Source organism: Amblyomma mixtum, chromosome 5 (genome assembly GCF_055824585.1).
Source record: "Amblyomma mixtum isolate Tamu chromosome 5, ASM5582458v1, whole genome shotgun sequence".
Taxonomy (NCBI): Eukaryota; Metazoa; Arthropoda; class Arachnida; order Ixodida; family Ixodidae; genus Amblyomma; species Amblyomma mixtum.
The window spans coordinates 72842688-72865293 of record NC_143016.1 but is presented as its reverse complement, the minus strand read 5'-3'; the positions used below and the strand labels follow the sequence as shown (position 1 = coordinate 72865293).

Below are 22606 nucleotides of genomic sequence, written 5' to 3'. Positions count from 1 at the left end.
CCCTACCATTTAAATATACCTGTCCAAATCATGTTTTTAGTTGCAATGCTTATTGTTTTGATTAATAGTCATACACTCCTCAAATATTCGAGGGACTATTTTCTGCATTTCTGCAGCCCTGATTGGACGAGAGAGCTCTACCTTCCGTAGTGCTGCAAACATCTTGTGAGACGAAGTATAGACGAGGTCACATTGCTGAGGGCCCAAGCTCCCAGAACGACGACTAAACGACGTGTCGATTCCGCGAAGATCGTGCTGCCCATCAACGTAATAGACGAGCTGTTCGACCTAAAAACCAAAAAAATTGCGCTGCAATGGCTTATGCAGATTATTTCACCAACAACCCAGAACATCATGGTCACCAACAATCGGTATGGCGGCGACGATTGTTAGATTGACGGTAATGCGTCTGTGAATATTGAGAACTGTGAGGACTCGGCGTGCGCAGTGTCGAACACGGCCCTGGTGGCCTCTCCCCGTCTTGCAGCCCTTGTTTTTGTTCTGTTTCATATTCTTTATATTTTATTTCCGCGAGCTTTTTTTTCTTGATATTTTATTACCGGCTAAGCGATAAGCAGTCCAAACTTTGCTTAATACCAACGTCGCATACCGTTATCATCACTGTCATTATCTACACATTATGAGCATGCGCTTTCCACATGGCTCTACTTTAAGCAATAATGGCTAGCAATAAAGACAGGAGTGTTTTTGTTCAGCCGTTCATTGACCTTTGGAAGCGCAACAGACGAAACTCTCAAATCACTACTGATTGGCAACTCACCACCGAAATATGTGCCGAACTTTCTCCCGCACATTAAAATGTTCTTTAAAAGTGCTGCATTGCCCACAATGTGTTTATACTTACTTCATAACGTTTGCGTGGCTTGTTCTTTGCAATCGGAGACTGTGTGCGTGATAACGAATTTTATTTATCACCGGAAGATGCGCGCACGTGGTCCTGCTTCGAAGCTCGGCATGCAAGGCCCATTTCTGGGGCTCGCACGCCATAGGAGTTCGCTTGCTCCCCTGCGCTTGAACTGCTCCCAGGCTCATCGAGCTGAAATGGTGTTTTAGCTCGAGAGCGACGCCGCCTTCAGCTCGTAATGCGCCCCGCACCTACTGGGTGCGCCCCGCAGGCAGCCACTGGAAAGCATCTGGCGGTGCTCGTATCTGGGACAAAAGGGCAGAATTCAGGCACATGGTTTAGCGTGGTAAAAACTCTATTCCTAACCAGTCATCACAACTGCAGTCATAAGATGCAGAATCTCGTTAGGTGTCCCAGTAGTCTAAGATGCACGTGGTCTTGAATGAAAAGAAGGCGACGTGAATCTCATGTAGTCAGCCCTGCCGCCCCGCACAATGAAACAAAATTGAAAGTCGAAGTCCAAGGAGGGCGTATAAGCAGTTATCAATACAAATTCCAAGGGTTTAAGTTGTTAGAGCACCTGACTCACAAGACTTGACATATATGCCGGACGCGGCTCTCCAGCGACTTGGTATAATATCCGAAAATACCTAATTCGAAGACATTCAGCCCAATGTTTAGACTTAGCAGCCACACAGCAGTGCAGGATTCTTGCAGGTTTCAGTCTGGAAAATGTTTGGTCCCTAGGATGCTCAATGACACGCTCTCGTTAAAGCATATCCGGATCAAAAAATTGCCGACGACTACGTAACTTCCTAATGGGAAATCTGAGCGGAGCTAATCAGCTGTTTCAGCTTATCAAGAGACTGAGGCTAAGAATTCGAGAAAGACACGTATGTAGAATTACAAACAACTTGTTATTTTTCACACATATTCCTTCTTGAAGAAACACTCCGCTAACAGTTCTTGATTGTCATGAAGGAAGCTTTGTGGTCGGTGAAAGAGATAGAATATATACGCTCGACTTGCTGCAACAATGCCTGGTCCTACGTTACGCGACGAAGAGAGGGCAGGCAGCGCCTGACTGATGCCGATGACGCTGCTGGCGAGTCGAGTGAATGTGGCTCACGGCGGCGGCTATGAGTTTCGGCTTGGGCGGGCGGGAGAAATGGCTCCAAGATCACGCTGCCCCGGCTACGGAGCTGATTACGAGAAGAAATGACGGCGCCGAGAAACGCAGGAACCGGCTCCAACGGGCTGCGCTCTAAAAACGATCATACGTAATGCCTTATGAGTGTCCGATTCAGCTGCCCTGCGCTCGCTAAGTACTTGTCGTTCGTCATTCTACATCATCTTCCTTGTAAAGAGCCTCGTCCCTTGTGTAAGCCTGTGCAACTGGAAGGCGATTAAAGGCCGGCAAAAATCTCGAGAGGACTCAGAGGACTCGCACGATTAGTGGATACGTTCCTCGCATTCGAAGTCTCCCTCCCCCTCTTCAAAACAACGTCCTTTACGGGCCCGTATGTGACAAGCTGACCTCTAAAACACGGTGGATGAATCTTAATTTCAATGAAGGCAGCGAGCTCTGAAGAGGGGGTGGTGGATTTCATTGGGGGCAAGAAAGATCCGGGAGATCCCTCCCGATAAAAAAAAAAAAAAATTCATTGCTCTTTTAAGCGCACTCGCGGAACACGTCGGTCATTGCCTGATTAACTAACCACAAAAAAATTGCCGACGATTACGTTACTTCCCAATGCACAATGTGAGCGCAGCTCATCAGCTTTTCCAGCTTTTCGATAAACTGAGGCAATAATACGAAAAAGACATTGATGTACAAATGCAGACAACTTGTTATTTTAGAGCCCAGCTCTTTTAAGCCCGTTCCCGCGTTTCTCGGCGTCGCCGTTGTCCCTCGTAACCAGCCCCGCAGCCGGGGCAGCGCGCTCCTGGCGCCACTTCTCCCCTACGCCCGAGCCGAAACGCATGGCCGCCGCCGTTCGCAGCTGCGGGTATGTTCAATATTTTCATTACATTCAATTATATTCATTATTTTCCTAACAATCCCTTACAATATTTCAGTATTCAAAACTTTTGTGCAATAAAGTTGGACATCGCAAGAGCGGCCGCCACAGGCTTAATGTCCCTGTGAAGTCGTAGCTACTGACGCTACCCCAATGCGCTTACGGTAATTTTTTAAAAACAGGGGAAGAATGAAGGTCACCGAAGGTGGGCAAGGACGAACATGCCGCCACAATTTTTGACCAAGACGAACCATGAGAGAATTGCGATGTACAGGTAACACATTTGGCTGTCTACATATTACAAACTACCAAACACTTAAATTTCACATACATCTATCCTAGCTGAATGAAAAGTAATAAATTTGGTGTTCTATTTGGTGTTCTTTGGAATGTTCGCACACTGCTAGCAATGAGGCTCAGAGCTACGATCATCTCAACAAACGCCTGGTAGTTCTCCCGGGAGGACACTTAGACATAATATGGCGTTGCATTTCATCTGTTTATTGAGGCCGGCCGCCTATGCCGTCTCGAGTGTTATCGGGTGAGATTCCACATTTCAGCCACGAAAACGCATTCGCAACTAAAACTTCCCATGTTCGCCACTCCCGTGTGCACTTACCGGCACCGGTTGCCACATGCGGGGATCCGGTCAGGGTTCCGAAGGCTGCACGTCTCCGAACGCATCCGTCGACGACGACACTGCCCGAGCACGTGCTGTGCCGTGCAGAGTTTCGACCGGTGCGCCCTGCACGTGAGCCATCGCCTGGTGGACAGGGCACCCGCAATCACTGAGCCAGAACGTCGGGTATTGTTCGCCACCCAAAGTGCAGCGATGATGGCAACGCTCACTGCGGGTGCAATAGAAACCGCGAGTAATATCAGGTTTGGAGTCAAGTAAGCTAAGAGATCTCGAAATTTCTTTTTTTTTTCTGGCAGGAGAGAAGACAATGTCTATGCTGCACCAACGAGAGTAGACAGTGTTTCCTCGGAGCAACAATTGCAATTCACACAGTGGATATTCGAGCTGAATGGGAGTCCCAATGAAAATTTTCTTTGAATATGGCTTCAGTGCATCGGTGTCTGAAGAATGCGTGCGAAAAAATGGCGAGATAAAACCCAACTGTGCAGGTAACCTGCGATGTAATTTTACCGTGTGAAACGCAGCCGCGTTACACACAGCTCAGCAAGAAAAGCAAGATCATATTTTAGGCGAAACTCCAGGGACTTTCAGAACAGTCTCTTTCTAGTACCCGACGGAAATGCAAGTTACAACAGTACGGCAATACAATTGTCGCATATTGCTGGGGATCCGGTCAGGGTTCCGAAGGCTGCACGTCTCCGAACGCATCCGTCGACGACGACAGTGCCCGAGCACGTGCTGTGCCGTGCAGAGTTTCGACCGGTGCGCCCTGCACGTGAGCCATCGCCTGGTGGACAGGGCACCCGCAATCACTGAGCCAGAACGTCGGGTATTGTTCGCCACCCAAAGTGCAGCGATGATGGCAACGCTCACTGCGGGTGCAATAGAAACCGCGAGTAATATCAGGTTTGGAGTCAAGTAAGCTAAGAGATCTCGAAATTTCTTTTTTTTTTTCTGGCAGGAGAGAAGACAATGTCTATGCTGCACCAACGAGAGTAGACAGTGTTTCCTCGGAGCAACAATTGCAATTCACACAGTGGATATTCGAGCGGAATGGGAGTCCCAATGAAAATTTTCTTTGAATATGGCTTCAGTGCATCGGTGTCTGAAGAATGCGTGCGAAAAAATGGCGAGATAAAACCCAACTGTGCAGGTAACCTGCGATGTAATTTTACCGTGTGAAACGCAGCCGCGTTACACACAGCTCAGCAAGAAAAGCAAGATCATATTTTAGGCGAAACTCCAGGGACTTTCAGAACAGTCTCTTTCTAGTACCCGACGGAAATGCAAGTTACAACAGTACGGCAATACAATTGTCGCATATTGCTACATGCGCGAACCTGGTAGCATTGTTAGGCAAAATTTCGTTGTTTTTTTCTTTTTGAGATATTCTACTATGTGGGGAGTTCTGCCCAAATTTATGAGTTTCATAATTTCATATCCAAGAAGTTCCGCCGCAAAATCTGGAATTGAGAATATTTGACTGGTGTAACTGAAGACATATAAAAACAAACATAACAAAATCTGTACACAAAGATATAATTAACTGATAGAGATGTAGGTAATAAAATAGATGCAGAGGACACAAAACAACAAAAGGCGAAATATTAAAATTTCACAGATCTCATGCGGCTTAAAACTTACGGCAACCAATGTAGACTCATGCAGTAAACAATATCATGAGGGGGACAGGGAAGAAGTCCTTGCATGACCTGGTATGTAAACATGCTGCGAATAATGGAAGTTTTAAACACCCATCTTTGCATGGTTATGCAACAAGCGCAGTAGATATTTTAGAAAGCGTAATCACGTTTACGAATTCCTGGAAAGATATTGCGCGAAGACTCGCGTGCGAGTTCCTGAACGCAAGTGCGACGCACCGCTTCAGAAGCATACGAGGAAAATACCACTCACGCGAAAAACAAAAGCATTGTTTAGGCTGTGAAGCTTGAGACGTTGACCTACATATACGAGCCGGAAATGAAGTCACACGCCCGTAGAACTCCTTATCAATCAGGGTAGCTTACCGATATTTCCTGCGGCGCTTACACCCATAGCGACTTGGTTGAGTCGATACCATGCTGGCAGCGTTAGCCACGAGTTGCACAGAACGCCTCCGGTCATAGGTACAGTCGCTGGTATCCTCAAGTCTCCCTAAAGCCTCTACTCGTGCTTCGTACGAGACCGTTGGCTCCGGGTCCATGGTTGCTTGTTCAGTCTGAATCGAAAAAAAGTATCATAACAGTTAACTGCGCCCAACATGTACAACAAGCAGACGCGCTGGACACTAGCATTGGCAGTTTTGAAATGTGAGGTAAAAGCTCATGTAGATAGTTTCTGAACCCATATCAAGAGAAAATCCCGGCCATTTCTCCTACCACCCTTGTAAGTTTAGTCTTAACAATGGAATATTTTTTAGGCACCTCATCTATCGGTGACTGAGTGAAATAAAAGAAAGACGGGCGTCATCGCTTACTGGATAATACGGGGCTACCTGAACAAGATAGTTAGTCGGCTCGTGAAAAGGCTCGCAAAAGCCCGATCCATGAGCCATCTTTTCGTGTTGTTCACAGTTTTTAGACCCAATTTCGCAACGAAACACGGACATCGATCACGCACATATCTTTCGGTATTGAAGCCAGAAGGTTCCCCTTCCACCACTCAACCTGCGGCTGAAAACGCTACGCAGCAGCGTGGCAGAGGTTTCTCGCCTCTGAAGTCGAAGCAACTGTGAATGCTCACATTATGAGACAAACTTCAGTTAACCGTGAGACTAGCATCCAGGTCTGAAGTAGAGAAGGGGCTTTTCCTGTGAAGAGATATCTTAGTGAGTAACAAAAGAAGTAGTCATGGTTTATCGATAAATAGCTGTGTTATGGAAACGAACAAAGATTTATGGAAATGTTTTCGCTATTTATTTCCGCGCATATAATTGAATGGAGCATTATGAGCAAACGAAAAAATAAATCAGAATCTGAGAAGATGCTCCAAGCTGCCTTAAAAGCGGCGTAAGCATTTTTCGTGAACGCCTTCATTACATTGAAAACTACGTATAACTTCACTATATCCACAAATAAATCAGTCAAAATCGATTACGAAACGCCTCATGTGAAAGACTAATCCTTATAATTGCGCGAATTCTCGGAACGCGTCCGAAACTGTAGATTGGGAACGCTAGCGTGAGCAGGTTAGAAAGAGTCAGATCAAAGAAACCAAAACGAAGCCCTGTTTATGATTGAAAAGTAAATAGGCAATAATAAATAAAAACTTGTCGTGTCCGGTCGCTGTGTTGAATGCAGCGAAAGACGCACACGGTACTTTAAGACTTCGTTTATTTAAAGCCGATGAGGGTGCGACCAGCGTCGACCGAGGTAGGAGCCGAACTGGCCGCCCGAAGAAAGGAGGGAGCCGAGAAGCGTCCACGGCAGGGAGTGGCTTCCCAGAACAGGAGGAGGGTGCGGGGGCGCACCGTGGGGGGGCATCTGGTGACAGCGTGCGACGAGGGGCAAGTGTCGTTAGGAGGAGGATTGAGTGGTCGTTAGGAGGAGGATGCGAACTGTCGTTAGGAGGGGAATGCGAGTGGTCGTTAGGAGGGGGCGCACACACACAAAAGCAATAAGGGGACACAACACTTCCTTCCCCCTTAGAAAGTTGCCTGGTATCGTGCAGGGGGTCGGCGCTCACGCGTGGAGGCGCGCTGGCTTTGTGCGCTCGGGGGAGAAACACTTGTAGGCTGGCTGTTGTTCGCTGTGTCTCCTAGGTCTGTCCTGGGCGAAGTCTCTTCTTCCGGGAAGAGGTGCCAGGCTATGTGGGAAAATGGTGCACGTGTTCTCTCCGCTGGCGGACAGCTCTCAGACGGCGTCGTAAATCTACGCAGCTGGTTGAGATGTCGGCGTGCTACTGTGCCATGTATGTTGACGAGCCAAGAGCGCAGGCCTATGCGTCTGACAATTGTAGCTTCCTCCCAGCGTGGCTTTTTCAGAAACTGTCGGGCGAGGACGCGCTGCCCCTCATTAAGCGTGCCGCAGCGCGGAATTGCTTTTTCTTCCCGGAACGTCTCTGCCTTTGGCTCGGGGAGGATGGCTGTGAGCTGGGTTCGCATTTCACGCTCGAACATCATTTTCGAGGGGGTCTCGCCTGTTTTGCTCTGAACCGTCGTGTGCTGCTTGAAGAGAAAGCGCGCAAGGCGGCGCTGCAGCGAGCCTGTCTGATCTCTTTCAAGGGCGCGTTTTAGCTCGGCTACGTAGCGCTCGGCTTGTTCGTTTGTCGCTGGGTGGTAGGGGGCCGATGTAACTGATGAGATCCCGTTGTCGCGATAAAACTTGAGGATCTCCGCAGACACAAACGGTGTTCCGTTGTCCGACACTACCTTGCGCGGCAGGCCGAACGTTGCAAATAGTGATCGGAGGTTGTCAATGACTGCTGCCGAAGTCGTCTGTCCCATTTGCCTTATCTCAAGCCACTTTGTGTAGGCGTCTACGACCACAAGGAAAGTGCAGCCCTCAATTGGTCCTGCAAAATCAATGTGCAGTGTGTGCCATGGTGTGTCTGGCTTTTCCCATTCTGGGACAGGAGCTTTCGGCGGGGCGCTCCGGCTGCTCTGGCAAGGCTTGCATTCTCGCACCACTGTTTCGATGTCGTTGTCAATGCCAGGCCACCACATGTAGCTTCTGGCACACTTTTTCATTGCAACGATGCCCCGATGTCCGGCGTGGATGAGAGACATAGCTTGTGCGCGTAGTTCTCTCGGCATCACAACTCGGGACCCAAATATGATGCAGCCGCGATGGGTGCTCAACTCTGTAGCTCGCCTGCGGTAAGCGTCGAAGTTGTCCCCTTTGAGTTTATGCACGTTGCCTTGTTGAACAGCTGTGTAAACTAGCCGGAGAGCTGCGCACTTCTGCGTAGATGCTGCAACTGTGCCTGCTGTAAGCGGAGGTTCTGGCAGTGCTTCGAACATCAGAACGTCTCCTGGTGGAAATGGTTCGTCAACAGTTGCGTCTAGTGGCAGACGGCTTAGCGCATCGGCGTTTTGATGTTTACCGCATATCATCACGCCTAGTGGAGAAAACCAGTTTCTCCCTAGAAGGCTTGATCCTGTGCCCTTCACAACAAGCAGAGGTAGCGTATGGGTCTGGCCGTTGTAGTTAACCTGCACGTTGGCAGAGCCCAATAGTGGCAGATTCTGTCCTGACCACGTTCGCAGGTGCGTGTCGTCTTGTTGCAGGGCGGGTGCGTCAGATGGCCATGAAGTTCGGAACGTGTCCTCACTGATCAGAGTACAGGCTGCGCCGGAGTCCACCTCGAACTTAATCAGCTGGTGATGTACGCTTACTTCTGTAAAAATCTTCGGTCGCGTGCCGAGATTCATGGTGTTCAGGTCGTACAACACAGATGGTGTTGCTGATGTTGTTCCATGGAGATCAGATAGCGGCGTATTCTCTGAGGCGTTGACGCTGTGATTAGGCTGGGAAGGTGACTTTATCTTGGCAAGTCTCCGTTTCGTAATGCATGCTCTTTCGATATGCCCTCGCTTGTGGCAAAAATTACACGTGGCTGACTGGAATCGACATCCCTGGGGGTTGTGTTGGTCGTCACACCGCCAGCAGCGTTGTGCCTTTTTGACCGATTTTACAACAACAGAAGGCTTGCGCACCTGGTTGCTTGTCTGGTGTACCGGCTCGGTGTTCCGGCGAATCCCTCTCTGCTGGTGACCGGCGCTCTCCGCTCGAACGGCGATGTCGTAAGCTTTGCTGAATGTGAGGTCCTTCTCAGCGAACAGGCGCTGCTGCAGTGACTCGTCACTCAGTCCGCACACAAATCTGTCGCGTAACATCACGTCCAAGGGAAGCATGGTGGTGTTAGCAGAAGAAGCTGCGTCTCCCTCCTGCCCGGTAGCTGTTGTCGACAGCGTTCCAAAATTGCAGTCGGCAGCGAGCTTCTTGAGCGCGGCTATGTAGGCGCTCACAGTTTCTCCTCCCAGTTGATCTCGTCGTTGGAAGCGAGCCCGGCTGTAGACCTCGGATGGCCTTGGGTCGTAGTGCTTTTGCAGCGCTTTTACGATGTCGTCGTAAGACACTGCCGCTGGTGTGCTTGGCTGAATAAGGGCGCAGACAGTATCGTAGGTCTGCTCCCCGCACAGCGTCAGCAGGTTGGCCCTCTTCAAGGCTGGGTCTGTGATGTTGTTAGCTTCAAAGTAGAACTGAAGGCGTCCAACCCACGATGACCACGATGAGCCGTTGAACTCTGGTATCTGATTGGGAAACACTCGCGTAGCCATGGCTTGTCAATAGCGTTGCGTAGCGCGGGTCGAATCCACTTTCTCGTCGCCACTGTCGTGTCCGGTCGCTGTGTTGAATGCAGCGAAAGACGCACACGGTACTTTAAGACTTCGTTTATTTAAAGCCGATGAGGGTGCGACCAGCGTCGACCGAGGTAGGAGCCGAACTGGCCGCCCGAAGAAAGGAGGGAGCCGAGAAGCGTCCACGGCAGGGAGTGGCTTCCCAGAACAGGAGGAGGGTGCGGGGGCGCACCGTGGGGGGGCATCTGGTGACAGCGTGCGACGAGGGGCAAGTGTCGTTAGGAGGAGGATTGAGTGGTCGTTAGGAGGAGGATGCGAACTGTCGTTAGGAGGGGAATGCGAGTGGTCGTTAGGAGGGGGCGCACACACACAAAAGCAATAAGGGGACACAACAAAACTAAAAAAAAATCGGATGCGGTTCACTCGAATCTGATGAGAGAGCGGATAGTATGGCGTTTCGGGCAACAATACGCCCCCCATGGTTGATCACGACTGTTTTCTCGCCCAATGAACGCTGCGGCCTAGTGCTGCAGTGCAGCGTGTCTTCCACAGCTTTGCCAGCGCTAACACATGCAGCCCACATCTTTCTCTCGCCACCCAGTGCGTACCTAAAAGCCCCATTCAGGCGTCCACTGACCCAGAGCCAGTTATGCGCATCGGAGTGCAAAACGTTGTCAAAGCCAACGCCAACGAGCACAATGAACGCCGAGGGCCTATGGCTCCAGGGCCGCGTTTCTCCCACAACGTTGTCATGCCAACGCATGCAACGCGCATCTGTCGCTACCGACACGCCACGTAGCTTAAAGCACGACTGAGGTTTCTACCTGGCATGGGCTTTGGTTATGAAGGTTATTTCAAGGTCAAACTTCCGGCGACGGCGAAACTGGATTTACCTAGCGTAGTGAAGCTTTCACTTCAACACACTCAACACTGAACACGATCACGACACTACAGGTTAAAGGAATGAGACCACCAGTTCTTGAGCGTCCCATGCGAAGCGGGGATGCTTTGCAGACAGGGCGGACGCGGATGGGTGACCTGCGACGCGTCGCTGGCGTTGCGTTAGAGGAAGCGGGGGGGGGGGGGGGGGGGGGGGGTTACAGGGTGTAGTAGGAGTGTAGTATTATAGTAGGAGTAGTAGGAATGTTACCAACAGCCCTGGGAATTAGGCAGTAGCGGGAGACCCATAGCCATGACCCGTCGACGGCGTCACGAAACGCCGCAGGCTTAATGCAGGCTACCAAAGGGGTCTTCTCGGCAGCATGGGCCCACAGTCCATCTCCTGCCACCTCCACGCTTCAATCTCCGGCCTCCGCTGCGCTGTCGCCCTTCACCCCTCGGTTCATTCACAAGTCAGCTCACCGCTTATCGTGCTCGCCACGCTTTTCGCCGTCGTCCCCTTGCAATCACCATTCGCACACGCGCAACGCTGGGCTGGCACGTGCAGCGCTCCGCTGTCGACGCACCACTGTCAACGCACCACAGCTAAAAATCCCCTAACAATTTCTTGCGCACCTCGGAAAGATATTTGTACTTCATCCTTTACAGAAAACTAGCCTCCGATTTCCATGGAAGTGACCAGAGATAAGGAAGTTGTGGTCGATATGGACAAAGCTTAATTCCACCTAAAAGAGTTAATGTTGAGTCTGTGACCACCAGAATAGGTGGTCACTGACTTACCTCAGTCTGCACCGTATCTTCTACAGGAAATGAATGCACAGGCAAGCCTAGATCCAGATCAGCCGGGACACCTAAGGTCCTCTTGTCTCTTCTGGCTGCAAAATTATATAAAGTTGAGCTAAACAACATCATTTCGACAAGGAAAAGAGCTACCAAGTGGGAACAAGTGCTGTTAATGAGGAGCTATTCTCACCTGAAGGAGGTAGCCTCGTAGCTGGCGGCAGCATTCAGAAGGCGCTCCCGCATGTGGAACGCGCAAGGCGCGTGTGACGAATGCGCTGCTCAAGCAGCTCGTGTTCGAATCGGCGTGAATAACAAGGACGGAAATCATCATCATCAACTGAGTTGACGATGGTGATGATAATCTCACCATTGTTTTTGAGCGCGGCGGTTGAATTTCTTTGAAGGAGAAATTCTAGAGGCCCGTGTACTGTGCGATGTATACGTGCATGTTAAAGCGCCCCAGGTGGTCGAAATTTCCGGAGCCCTCCACTACGGCGTCTCTCATAGCCATAGTCGCTTTGGGACGTTAACCCCCATAAACCAAAACAAACCAGAGCGCAGCCCTTTGGAGCCCGATTCTGCGTTTCGCGGCGTCGCCGTCACCGTCGTCCCTCGTACCCAGCAGTGGACACCTTAGTGGCGCTTCAAGCTGCGAAACCAATGGAGCGGGAGCTGGGAAAGCAGATGATGATGATGATGAAAACTTTATTTATAACAAGGGAGTTTTGGACACGTCGGTCCTTGGGCCCCCGCACGGCCCCACTGCACTCAAACGTTCATGTCCCGGAGGCTCATGACGCTGGCAGCCCGGCCGGTGGCGATGGCTTGCTTGGCCGGGTCCTCGGAGCGCAGTAGGGTCTCCCAAGCCTCCCATGAGGTAAGGTGCTCCAGGCCCCGCGGGGGAGGATCCGCCGGGCAGAGGAAAAGAATATGGTCGAGGGTGGCTTTGGGGTGGTGGCAGAGGGTACAGGAAGGGTTCGTGTGGACTGGGTGATATCGCGAGCGTATATAAGGGGAGGGCAAAGTGCGTGTTTGGAGCCGCCTCCAAAGTGTCTGATGGTAATTGTCGAGGGAAGGATGAGGTGGGGGGTAGAGCCGACGCTCGGCTTTGTAGGCCTGCGTCATTTCACTGAATGAGTGCATGCGCTCCCGCGAGAACCCCAGGTCGGAGGCCGCCGGTGCCCGGTTGAGAGAAGCTCGGGCTAAAGCGTTGGCGGCCTCGTTTCCGGGATTCCCGGAGTGGGCAGGCACCCATATCAGCTCCACATGGCGGGGCGGATGCGCGGCGAGGGAGTCCAGTATGCGAAATGCAGGGACGTGAACTCTCCCGCGAGCAAAATTTAGTATGGCAGTTTTGGAATCTGACAGTATATATCGCGCCTCCGTGCGGGTGATGGCCAGGGCAATGGCGGCCTCTTCGGCCTCCTCCGAAGTGGCAGTAGGGGTTATGTGAAGTGTGGCAATGGGTTGGAGGGAGGGGTTCGTGATGGCGACAACCGCGTCCTCGCCCGTGCATGCGGCATCCACCCAAACGGCATACGGTTCCGTGCCATAGTATTTGTGGAGTGCCCGTGCGCGAGCTCTGCGGCGGGGTTCGTGGTAGGTGGGATGCATGTTTTTGGGGGGAGGTTTAATAAATAAATCGCGGTGAATGAGGCGGGGTACCTGGAGCTGTGTGGGATCGGTAACTGGTAGGCGTATACCGAGGGTGTGTAGGATGTGTCTCCCGGTGGTGGTTCTCGCGAGACGTATGTATTGTGTCTGTCGGTGGGCCTCAATAAGCTCCCCTATCGTATTGTGCAGGCCTAGTTGAAAGAGTTTTTCGGTTGAGGTATTTTGGGGTAGGTGTAATGCTGTCTTAAATGCTGTTCGAATCATGGCATCCAGGGTGGAGATTTCCCTAGCCTGGAGTTTCAGGTAGGGGAGCGTGAAGATAAAGCGGCTGAGGACGAAGGCATGAATGAGACGACATAGGTCATGCTCCTTCATGCCCCGGTGGTGTGCAGAAACGCGGCGGATTAGGTGTGATATCGACACAGTTGTCTGCTTGAGTTTCTGTATGGTGAGTGTGTTTTTCCCGTTGTTCTGGATGTGGAGGCCAAGTACCCGGAGAGTGTTTACCTCCGGGATGGGCCGGTTTTCCAGTGTCACGGTGATGGGGGCTGTGGGACAGTTTCGTGTTGTGGGGCGGATTATGAGGAGCTCCGACTTCTCCGGTGAGCAGGAGAGTCCGATACTCCGCGCATGCGTTTGGGTGAGGATAGCCGCGGACTGTAGGGTGTTCTCTATGTCTCCATCACTGCCATGGGTGGTCCATAGCGTGATATCATCGGCATAGAGTGTATGCCGAAGGTGAGGGATGGTTTGTAGCTTGTGGGCAAGGGGAATGAGAGTGACATTGAAGAGGAAAGGGGAGAGGACGGACCCCTGGGGGGTTCCGACCCCACTAATGGTGTATGGGGGGGAGATGTGGGGACCGAAGTGAATTTCGGCCGTGCGGTTAGTAAGGAATGTTTGAATATAGGTGTACATACGTTCACCTATGTTCAAGGGGGAGAGAGCCGCCATGATCGCTTGATGGTCCAGGCGATCAAAGGCCTTGGAGAGATCCAAGGCTAAGACAGCTTTTGTGTGACCCGGAATGAGGGGGTCGAAAATGTCCTGCGTGAGTTGGAGCATGGCGTCCTGTGCTGACAGATGGGGACGGAAGCCCACCATGCTGTGCGGGTAGAGGTCTTGCTCCGCCATGTGTTGGGTGAGTCGAGCGAGTGCGACGTGTTCGAAAAGCTTGCCTAGGCATGAGGTTAGTGAAATGGGACGGAGATTTGAGGGTGTAAGTGGTTTGTGGGGCTTTGGTATGAATATGATTTTGGCATGACGCCATGATTGGGGAAGAGTGCCCTCCTGCCAGCATTTGTTGAAGTACTCCGTGAGCTGGGCGATCGATTGATCGTCCAAATTGCGGAGCATGGCATTAGAGATCCGGTCAACTCCTGGGGTGGAGTTAGAACGGAGAGTCAGGAGGGCCGCTCTGACTTCTGTCTCCGTGATCTCTGCGTCGAGGTTGGCATTCGGGGCGCCTGTATAGGGGGGCAGGGGGTTTGAGGTACCGGGAGTTGTATGTGTGTTTCTAAGTATATTAATGAGTGCGTCAGGAGAAAGGCCGGTCTTGTGTATAAGGCGTGTGACGTGGTGTTGTGTGGCTGTTTTGGATTGCGTGGGGTCAATTAGGTGACGGAGGAGTTGCCAGCTACGTTTGGAGGACAGATTGCCAGTCAAACTGTCGCAAATCTGACCCCAGTTTGATCGGCAGAGCTCCTCAGCGTGCTCAGTAATTTGTGTTTGCAGCGCGGCCAGCCGCTTTTTAAGGGTCCGATTGAGCTTTTGTCCCTTCCAGCGCTCTAGGATGCTATGGTGGGCCTCCCAAAGGTGGGCCAGGCGAGTGTCGAGGGTGGGCGTATCTGTTGTTGTGACAAGGGTTCGCGTGTGTGTGGAGACATCGTTCATGAGTGATGCCACCCACTGGTCGATGTCTATAATGGAAGCGTCAGGGAGGGCCGCCCGTGCGGAGCGTACAGCATCCCAGTTGGTGATTTTGTGTGTTAGGTGACGGGCCTGTCTTTGCTTGTACGGTACTGCAACGGAGAGGATGTAATGATCGCTTCCTAATGTATGACGCGTTGTGGCCCACGTAATACCAACAAGGTTGCGGCTCAGTGTCAAATCCGGGCTGGTGTCCGCGCTGACACTGTTACCAATCCTCGTGGGGGTGTTAAAGTTGTTGTGTATTGTGAGGCGGAGCTCTTGTACCAAGGACCAGAGACGCCGGCCTCGTCCAGTGGTGGTGCGGTAGCCCCAGTCAGTATGCTGACTGTTGAAGTCTCCTCCGATAATCAATGGATGCTTGCCTGCAAGACGGTGGAGATCTCGCAGTAGCGTTTCCAATGAAGCCATCGGGTGAGATGGTGGGTGGTATATATTGGCGACAAACATCGATGGTAGTGAGTGTGTATCTTGTATGATTTCTGTAATTACGCAGGGCGTCTCGGAGGTGATGTAATTGGTTTGGTGTGTAATGGAGCGATGTATGAGTGTGGACGCCCTGGGTGTATTCGTGGCGTCCGAGTGAACAGATGTGTAGCTAGGAAGTGTGGCAGGGCTATGTGTGTCCTGAAGGAGAAGGATGTGGGGCGTGGGAAGTGTGGGGAGGAGGAGTTGGAGGGGTGCGCGCTTGCCCCGGAAGCGGCGGCAGTTCCACTGAAGAATTGATAAGGAATTAGGAGGGAGCCCGCCATACTGGAGCTTTGGTGGGGTGAGGGCAAGTGGGTTGGTTGGGGAGTTCTGTGGGGTAGGTGGGCTGGATTGATGCGGCGGATTGAGGTGTAGCGAGGGAAGGGCCTGCTCTATTGTTTGGAGGCGGGCGTCGTACTGTGCAAGGCTCATCTCTAGGGTGTGCACCATGCGCGTAAATGCCGCTTCAATTTGTTGCTCGAACCGCTGGGAGAGGTGGTCGATGAGGTGATTGAATTTTGCCTCTAGACGCGCGTCCATCTCAGCGAGTTTAGCATCCAGGCGGGCCTCGAGGGATGTCAGGTCGGTCTGGGTAACGGGTGTGGGCTCTGTTGTTCGTTTTTTCTTGGGTGGGGGTGAGGGTGGGGATTGGGAGACGGACTCTTCCACGTTTTCTGTTGTTGTTTGAGGTAGTGGAGTGTGCTGGGCGGGAGGGACGGTTGGTGTAAGCTGTGGAAGGACGGAGGTGGGGGTCTGGATAAGAGAGGTAAGACGACTCACCTCGTCTCGCAGGGCCTGGAGCTCCCGGTCACGGGGATCCACCTGTGTGGGCGGAGGGGCCGGGGGCTTGCTGGCATTGTTGACTCTGCCGGCCACTCTGTCCGCCCAGGAAAGTTGACGAGCCTGTTGGTCTTGGCGGCGGCGAGATGATGAACGCGACTTGCTGGACCGACGCACGTCGGTGCGGTCCGCGTCTCGGTCCGGTGTGCGGGAGATGTGCTGTTGCAATGAGGCGGGTGGTGAGCGGCGTCCCCTGCCTTTGCATCCTCTAGTGCCTGTCATGTGGGCGCCTCCACATAGTATGCAGGCTGGGGTGCATGTCGGAGTGTCCTCTCGTGGGTGGGGGACGCCACACCTTTCTAGATACGTGCATTTCTAGATACGTGCAGGACGAAGGACGTGGCAGTTATGTTGGGGATTGCGATCTGGAGAGTGGAAGAATGGCGCTTAATTTTTGCGAAGTAGGAAATCTTGAAGCCGGGAAATGCGCACAGTTGCGTTCTTGGGGAAGTTGGAGATACTGAACTTGCGGAAACAATGGCGATTGACTAAAAGTGAAAAATGCAGAATCAATGATGAATTTAATTGCAAATTGAAGCTTGTCGTCTTTCTGGGTGGTGGCCATTGTCTGGAATTCTGGAAGAGGTACCAATGGTTATGCATGAAATCCGCGCAGGGAAGGCCTTTCCTTAGCGTCTGCAGGTGGCGACATTGGAGTAGGGAAGAGGTGTTTTGTTGGTTGCGAGTAATTTTCTCATCTCTTTCGAAGCATAGTAAAGCAAAGCAGCACCTTCGTTCTGAAACTATCGCAAATAGTGCTCAGTGTGAAATCTCGGCCCACCAAAATGTTAGCGTATTTACGAAAGCATGCATGTCCCGTCGAAATAAAAGTAAAGCTTTATTACGCAAACTGAAGAAGCGGCTGAAGCGCAATGGTGCCGAAGCCTTTCACCAATCGTAAGGAACGCCAGGTGGTCGAAATTTCCGGAGCCCTCCACTAAGGCGTCTGGTTGGTTTGGTTTATGGGGTTTAACGTCCCAAAGCGACTAAGGCTATGAGAGACGCCGTAGTGGAGGGCTCCGGAAATTTCGACCACCTGGGGTTCTTTAACGTGCACTGACATCGCACAGTACACGGGCCTCTAGAATTTCTCGATTACTAAGGCGTCTGTCATAGCTTTAGTCACTTTGGGACGTTGCACCCCATAAATCAAACCAAACCTAAATCCTTTGACATCGCCATCATTTTAACAGTTATACTAGACACCCTAGTCATACAAGGCCGTGTACCCCTTTGGGGACAGCCCTTCTTCAAGGTCATAAGTGTTTGCGGTGAGCGGCAGTATTTACGAGACGCAAAACGCTTATTGTATTCTTCCTTTCTTTCCTCTCTCCTTCTTTATACTCTCCCTTACGGCGCCCAATGTAAAGGGTGTCAGGTTGCTCGTCCCATGTCTTCTGCAGGGCTTCCCCTCTTACTTTTTTCCATTCGATGTTATATGCGGGATGCATATTCCGCGGAATGGGGTACACGTTGATGAGTTGTTGTTGTTGTTGTTGTTGTTGCGACTGAGAGAAGGATGAAAAGGAAAGGGCACGGGCCTGCCGACTGGCTCCAGCCGAGCCACCACCGCTGCCTCGTGCAGATAGAGAGTTATAAGAGGAAAGAGTGAAGGAAGAGACGCGCGTCGCAACAACCGCGTCCGCCGTAGCGAAGACGCTGGCTGAAACACGAGATACCTCAAGATTCGCCGCAGTGGCTCAGTGCTAACGCGCCTGTCTACCGAACCGTAGTACCCGAGTTCGAACCCGACCACGGTGGCCGCGTTTTGATGGAGTCGAAACGCAGAGGCGCCCGTGTGCTGTGCGATGTCAGTGCGCGTTAAAGATACCCCGGGTGGTCGAAATTATCCCGGAGACCTCCACTACGGCACCTCTTTCTCTTTTTCTTCTTTCACTGTCACCTTCCTCCCTTCCCTTACGGCGCGGTTCAGGTGCCCGCAGAGATATGTGAGACATTTGATACTGCGCCATTTCGTTTCCTCAGAAACCAGTTTACCTCAAGATCCCTTCATGAGTCTTCTCCCATCGCGTGGTACATCTTACGTTTGGTCTATCTTATAGGGCAGATTAATATGGATCTTTTCGAGCTGTTCTCTGCCGGGTTTTGTGAGTGCGAGCCTATTGAGTTGTGAGAGCCATTGTACTACCTCTCCCTCCCGACACCTCCCCAGAGGCTGCAGAGGAAGCCGCCATTGCACTCGCAATCACCCGCACGGAAGCCCGGTACATTTTCAGTGATTCAAAAACTGCGATTCTAAATTTTGCTCGAGGCCGAATCCATGTCCCTGCTTTTGGCAGACTGGACTCGCCCGATGCACCCCCGCCCCGCCAAGTGGAGCTGATATGGGTGCCTGCGCACTCCGGGAATCCCGGAAACGAGGCCGCCAACCTTTTAGCCCGAGGTTCTTTAAACAGGGCTCAGGTGGCCTCGGATGCGGGATTCACGAAGGAGCGCATGCACTCATTCAGTGAGCTGACCAGGTATACAGAGCCTCACGCCGGCTCTACCCTCCGCCCCACCCCTCCCTGCACTCCGTCTCACAAGCTGTTTGCAGCACTACGAAAGGTACAGCTCTCTCGTCCAATCAGGATGGCGCGCACTACATTAGTGTCTTCCTACGCGCCTGTGGTTCGATCCACCTGATGTCCAGGTGGCTTCTTTCTACCTATAGCAGGTGGCGCTTGATGTCTTTTTATTCTTTTTTTGGTTTGTTTTTGGACAGGCGGACGCCCGTTCCAAAGGGATAGCCACACTTTTTTTTTTTTTTGTCGCAACCTGTTCTCATCAGTTCCTCTGTTGTCGCGTCGCAGTAAATTTCGGTAATCGTGTCATGTGCATATAAATTTATTTACTCCAGCGTGCCGAGGCAGCCGAGTGTCGATGGTGGCGAAATGCGAAACAAGCCCATGTGCTGCGCGAGAGGCAACGCACGTTAAACGGCCCGCGTTCAACGTCTCCGTTGTCCACTTGTAAAGCGTTCGCTCGCTCACCTGCGTGAGTTTTGCCGTCCTCTTGATGAGCGCATTTGTACTCCAACTCCCCCGCACTCGACGCGAAGCGCTGCAAGAACATTTAAAGCCACCTGCTTCGCCTGCTTGTGGAAACAGCGCACTGTCGGTGTAGAGCACACAGGAGACACAACAAACTCGACCGACGCCATGTTGGAAAGTGGCGACGTATCACTACCTCGCAGCAGGCCTCCGCAGAGCTGTGTCCGTACGGGCTTTGTCTGGTAATTTCACCAGTGATTGAAACACTCCCTACCATTTAAATATACCTGTCCAAATGATGTTTTTAGTTGCAATGCTTACTGTTTTGATTAAAAGTCATACACTCCTCAAATATTCGAGGGACTATTTTCTGCGTTTCTGCAGCCCTGTTTGGACGAGAGAGCTCTACCTTCCGTAGTGCTGCAAACATCTTGTGAGACGAAGTATAGATAACAGACACGCAACACTCTGGCGCAGATTACAGACACACACTCTCCCCTCGCCCCTTACCCTAGCCCAGTATCATCCCTCCTTCCCTACTCCGGCATGCGCCCTATGCCCAGAACCCTTCACTTCTTCCCTCCACATCCTTTCTCTCTGCCCGGCGGACCCTCACCCGCGGGACCTAAAGAACCTGAAGACCTGGGAGGACTGGGAGACCCTGCTGCGCTCGGAGGACCCGGCCGTGCAGACCATCGCCACCGGCCGGGCTGCCAGTGTTATGGACCTCAGGAACATAAACACTTGAGTGGAGTGGGGTAGTGCGGGGACCCAGGGGCGTGCCCCGAATTCCTGTTGCAATAAAGTTTTTTCTCTCTCTCTCTCTGTGCTTCCCGCATCTCATTGAGGGTATTTGTACTCCTAGAGCCATGAGCTTTTCCGTTGGCGTGTAGTTTGGTAGCCCCAGTGCCGTTTTGTGCCGTCGGAGGAAGGAGACTTCCGGAAATAATTCGCAGAAGATGACGTTCGTGTGCGCGTCTCACCACGATACTAATCACATTCGTAATTATTTTAAACACTTAATTTGTTTCCAGCTTCCATTCACGCATATGGCTCGAATGGTTATGCATCAGAAGAATATATAAGAACACCTAAAGGAGCATTTTGGTGCGGCTTGACAAATTTCAGAAGCTGAAAGAACCTGGCCAAGGAGCCACCTACGATCACACCGTGTGGGTGTGATCGTAGGTGGCTCGTGCAAAGAGGAAGGTGACGCATAGCCAAATGGACGAGGCGTAGTACGGAGCTTCCCCAGGCCTCTATTTAGGGTGTGTAACGGAAAGGTGAATTACCTAGCTGTAGCGCTTCGTACGCTGACAGCACACAAAAATTGATGGCAAAAGTGCTGGGTCGATCTTGAATCGTTAGCACTTCCTGCACACACTTCACGCCGATGACTTTTTTTAGCAAACAGCTTGCAATGCCAAAAACGAGTCCTCTGAAGCGATATGCAGTTTTCTATGACTCCTTCTTAAATGCACCGGCTATATCGTTTCGGATGGTTTTGTGCGTAATTGCTAGCAGCCTGTTCTTTCGCGGTTGGGGTTTGATCCCACGTGCCGCCGGGTACCTCCCGGTAAGAAAATGAGTGCAAGCTTTCCCCTGGTCTTATGCTCGACTAATCTGGGATTAAATGTTTAATAAATGCGTCTCTGACCCCAACTTCAGCAGCTGATAACACCTTTTGCCACGGCGCTATTTCGCTGCGTTGCCCTTGAGCCATAGATATGTGCCGTCATCAACATTATTTCATTATCTGCAAGGGGGTTGATAACAGAGCCATCTATGGTTCTTAAATTGCCAGAAAGCCGGTATGGCCTGCATGCTTTGGACTAAGCACTGGATAAAGGGCTGTTCAAAGCATTGATGGAAGCTCCTCGCGTAAAGTGAAGCGGACCCTTGGCAGCGAGTGACTGCGGAAGGTTCTCTGGGCTGGAGGCCGTGTTGTCCTGGTATCGAAACAGCGCATAGCGGCCAGCCCCCCAAAGCCTTCGAACTACTTAAGCAACGCTGAGTCCAAGGAGCGCACTTCGCTCTCTAGGTAATGAGTGCGCCTCTCGTCAAAGCACACCCAAGACGGCCGATGGTATGGAGCCTTCAAATATATCTACATTGCTATATAACCTAAACTGCCACCAGCAATGAATGTAGTGTTCTTTTACGCTCTAATCTAGATAAACAACGCGAAAACAACCTTCAGACAAAAAAAAAAGATTATGTTGCGCTTGTTCATTGATGTGTGCAAAAAATTGAGGGTACACTTTAGCTTTGCCCTAAGGGTACGACGCGATAGCTTTAATGAACAAATGTAAACTTGCGCGTGATTGGTCATTCTCTGCTGTGGATTCATAGAACACCCACTGGGAGTCGTCATACCATTCCTCGTGTGGTGGTGCAGCGGGTACTGATGCCCCAAAAGCATTCCTTCTTTATTTTGCTGCCCGTGTATTATCCCAGTCTGCCTAAACTGCCCACATTTGCTAAGCGCAGCACACCCAAGTTTACCAGTGATACTAGTGGTACATTAAAGGCCTCTCTTCTTAGACCTCAAACCACTACCACCTACCTAGATTTACATGCACCTGCGTTTGCACTGCAAAACCAAGACTAAACGATATGCAAAAGTATACGTTATATGGTAAAATGTTGTGCTATATGGAATGCTTTCTTAAAGATGTGCTGTGGACCAATTTCAGGATGGACCATTTGTCTCTATGTCACTTTCCTGGTGTTTTCCTGGTAAGAACAGCCAAAAACTAATGACATTTGACTTCCCTTCGCTGTCCGCTAGAGAATAGGATGAAAACGCTGCTAATGAGAACAAGCCCTTATCTGGGCGAGGTCATCTTGCTGAGGGTCGAAGCTCCCAGAACGACGACCAAACGACTTGTAGATTGCGCAAAGATCGTGCTGTGCATCAACGTAATAAACGAGCTGTTCAACCTAAAAGCCAAACAAAATGTGCTGCAATGGCTTATGCAGATTATTCCACCAAACAACCCAGAACATCATGGTCGCCAACAATCGGTAAGGCGGTGACGATCATTACATCGACGGTAAGGCGTCTGTGATTATAGAGAAATCTGAGGTCAGGTATTCACGGCGTGCGCACTGTCGAACACGGCCCTGGTGGCCTGTCCCTGTCTTGCAGCCCTCCTTTTTGTTGTTTTATATTCTTTATATTTTATTTCTGCGAGCTTTTTTTTTCTTGATATTTCATTTATTACCGACTAAGCGACAAACTGTCCAAAC

The 22606-nt window shown here is 51.3% G+C and overlaps 1 protein-coding gene across 3 annotated transcripts in view; it reads right to left on the bottom strand.

Annotated features, from left to right (window-relative positions):
* The window catches only part of LOC149342665 (uncharacterized), a 45618-nt gene that overhangs the window by 11664 nt on the left and 11348 nt on the right, over positions 1–22606 (bottom strand). The window contains exons 5-8 of one of the 3 annotated variants that reach the window (XM_089545132.1): positions 11508–11602; positions 5554–5744; positions 3506–4295; positions 910–1170 (exon numbers count right to left, since the gene is read on the bottom strand). In XM_089545132.1, coding sequence (XP_089401258.1) covers positions 4130–4295; positions 5554–5744; positions 11508–11602 — 452 coding nt within the window. In that variant the 3' untranslated portion in view covers positions 910–1170; positions 3506–4129. Of the gene's footprint in view, positions 1–909; positions 1171–3505; positions 4399–5553; positions 5745–11507; positions 11603–22606 lie in introns of those variants that run through there. The other 2 variants (XM_089545131.1, XM_089545133.1) reach the window with 2 other exon arrangements.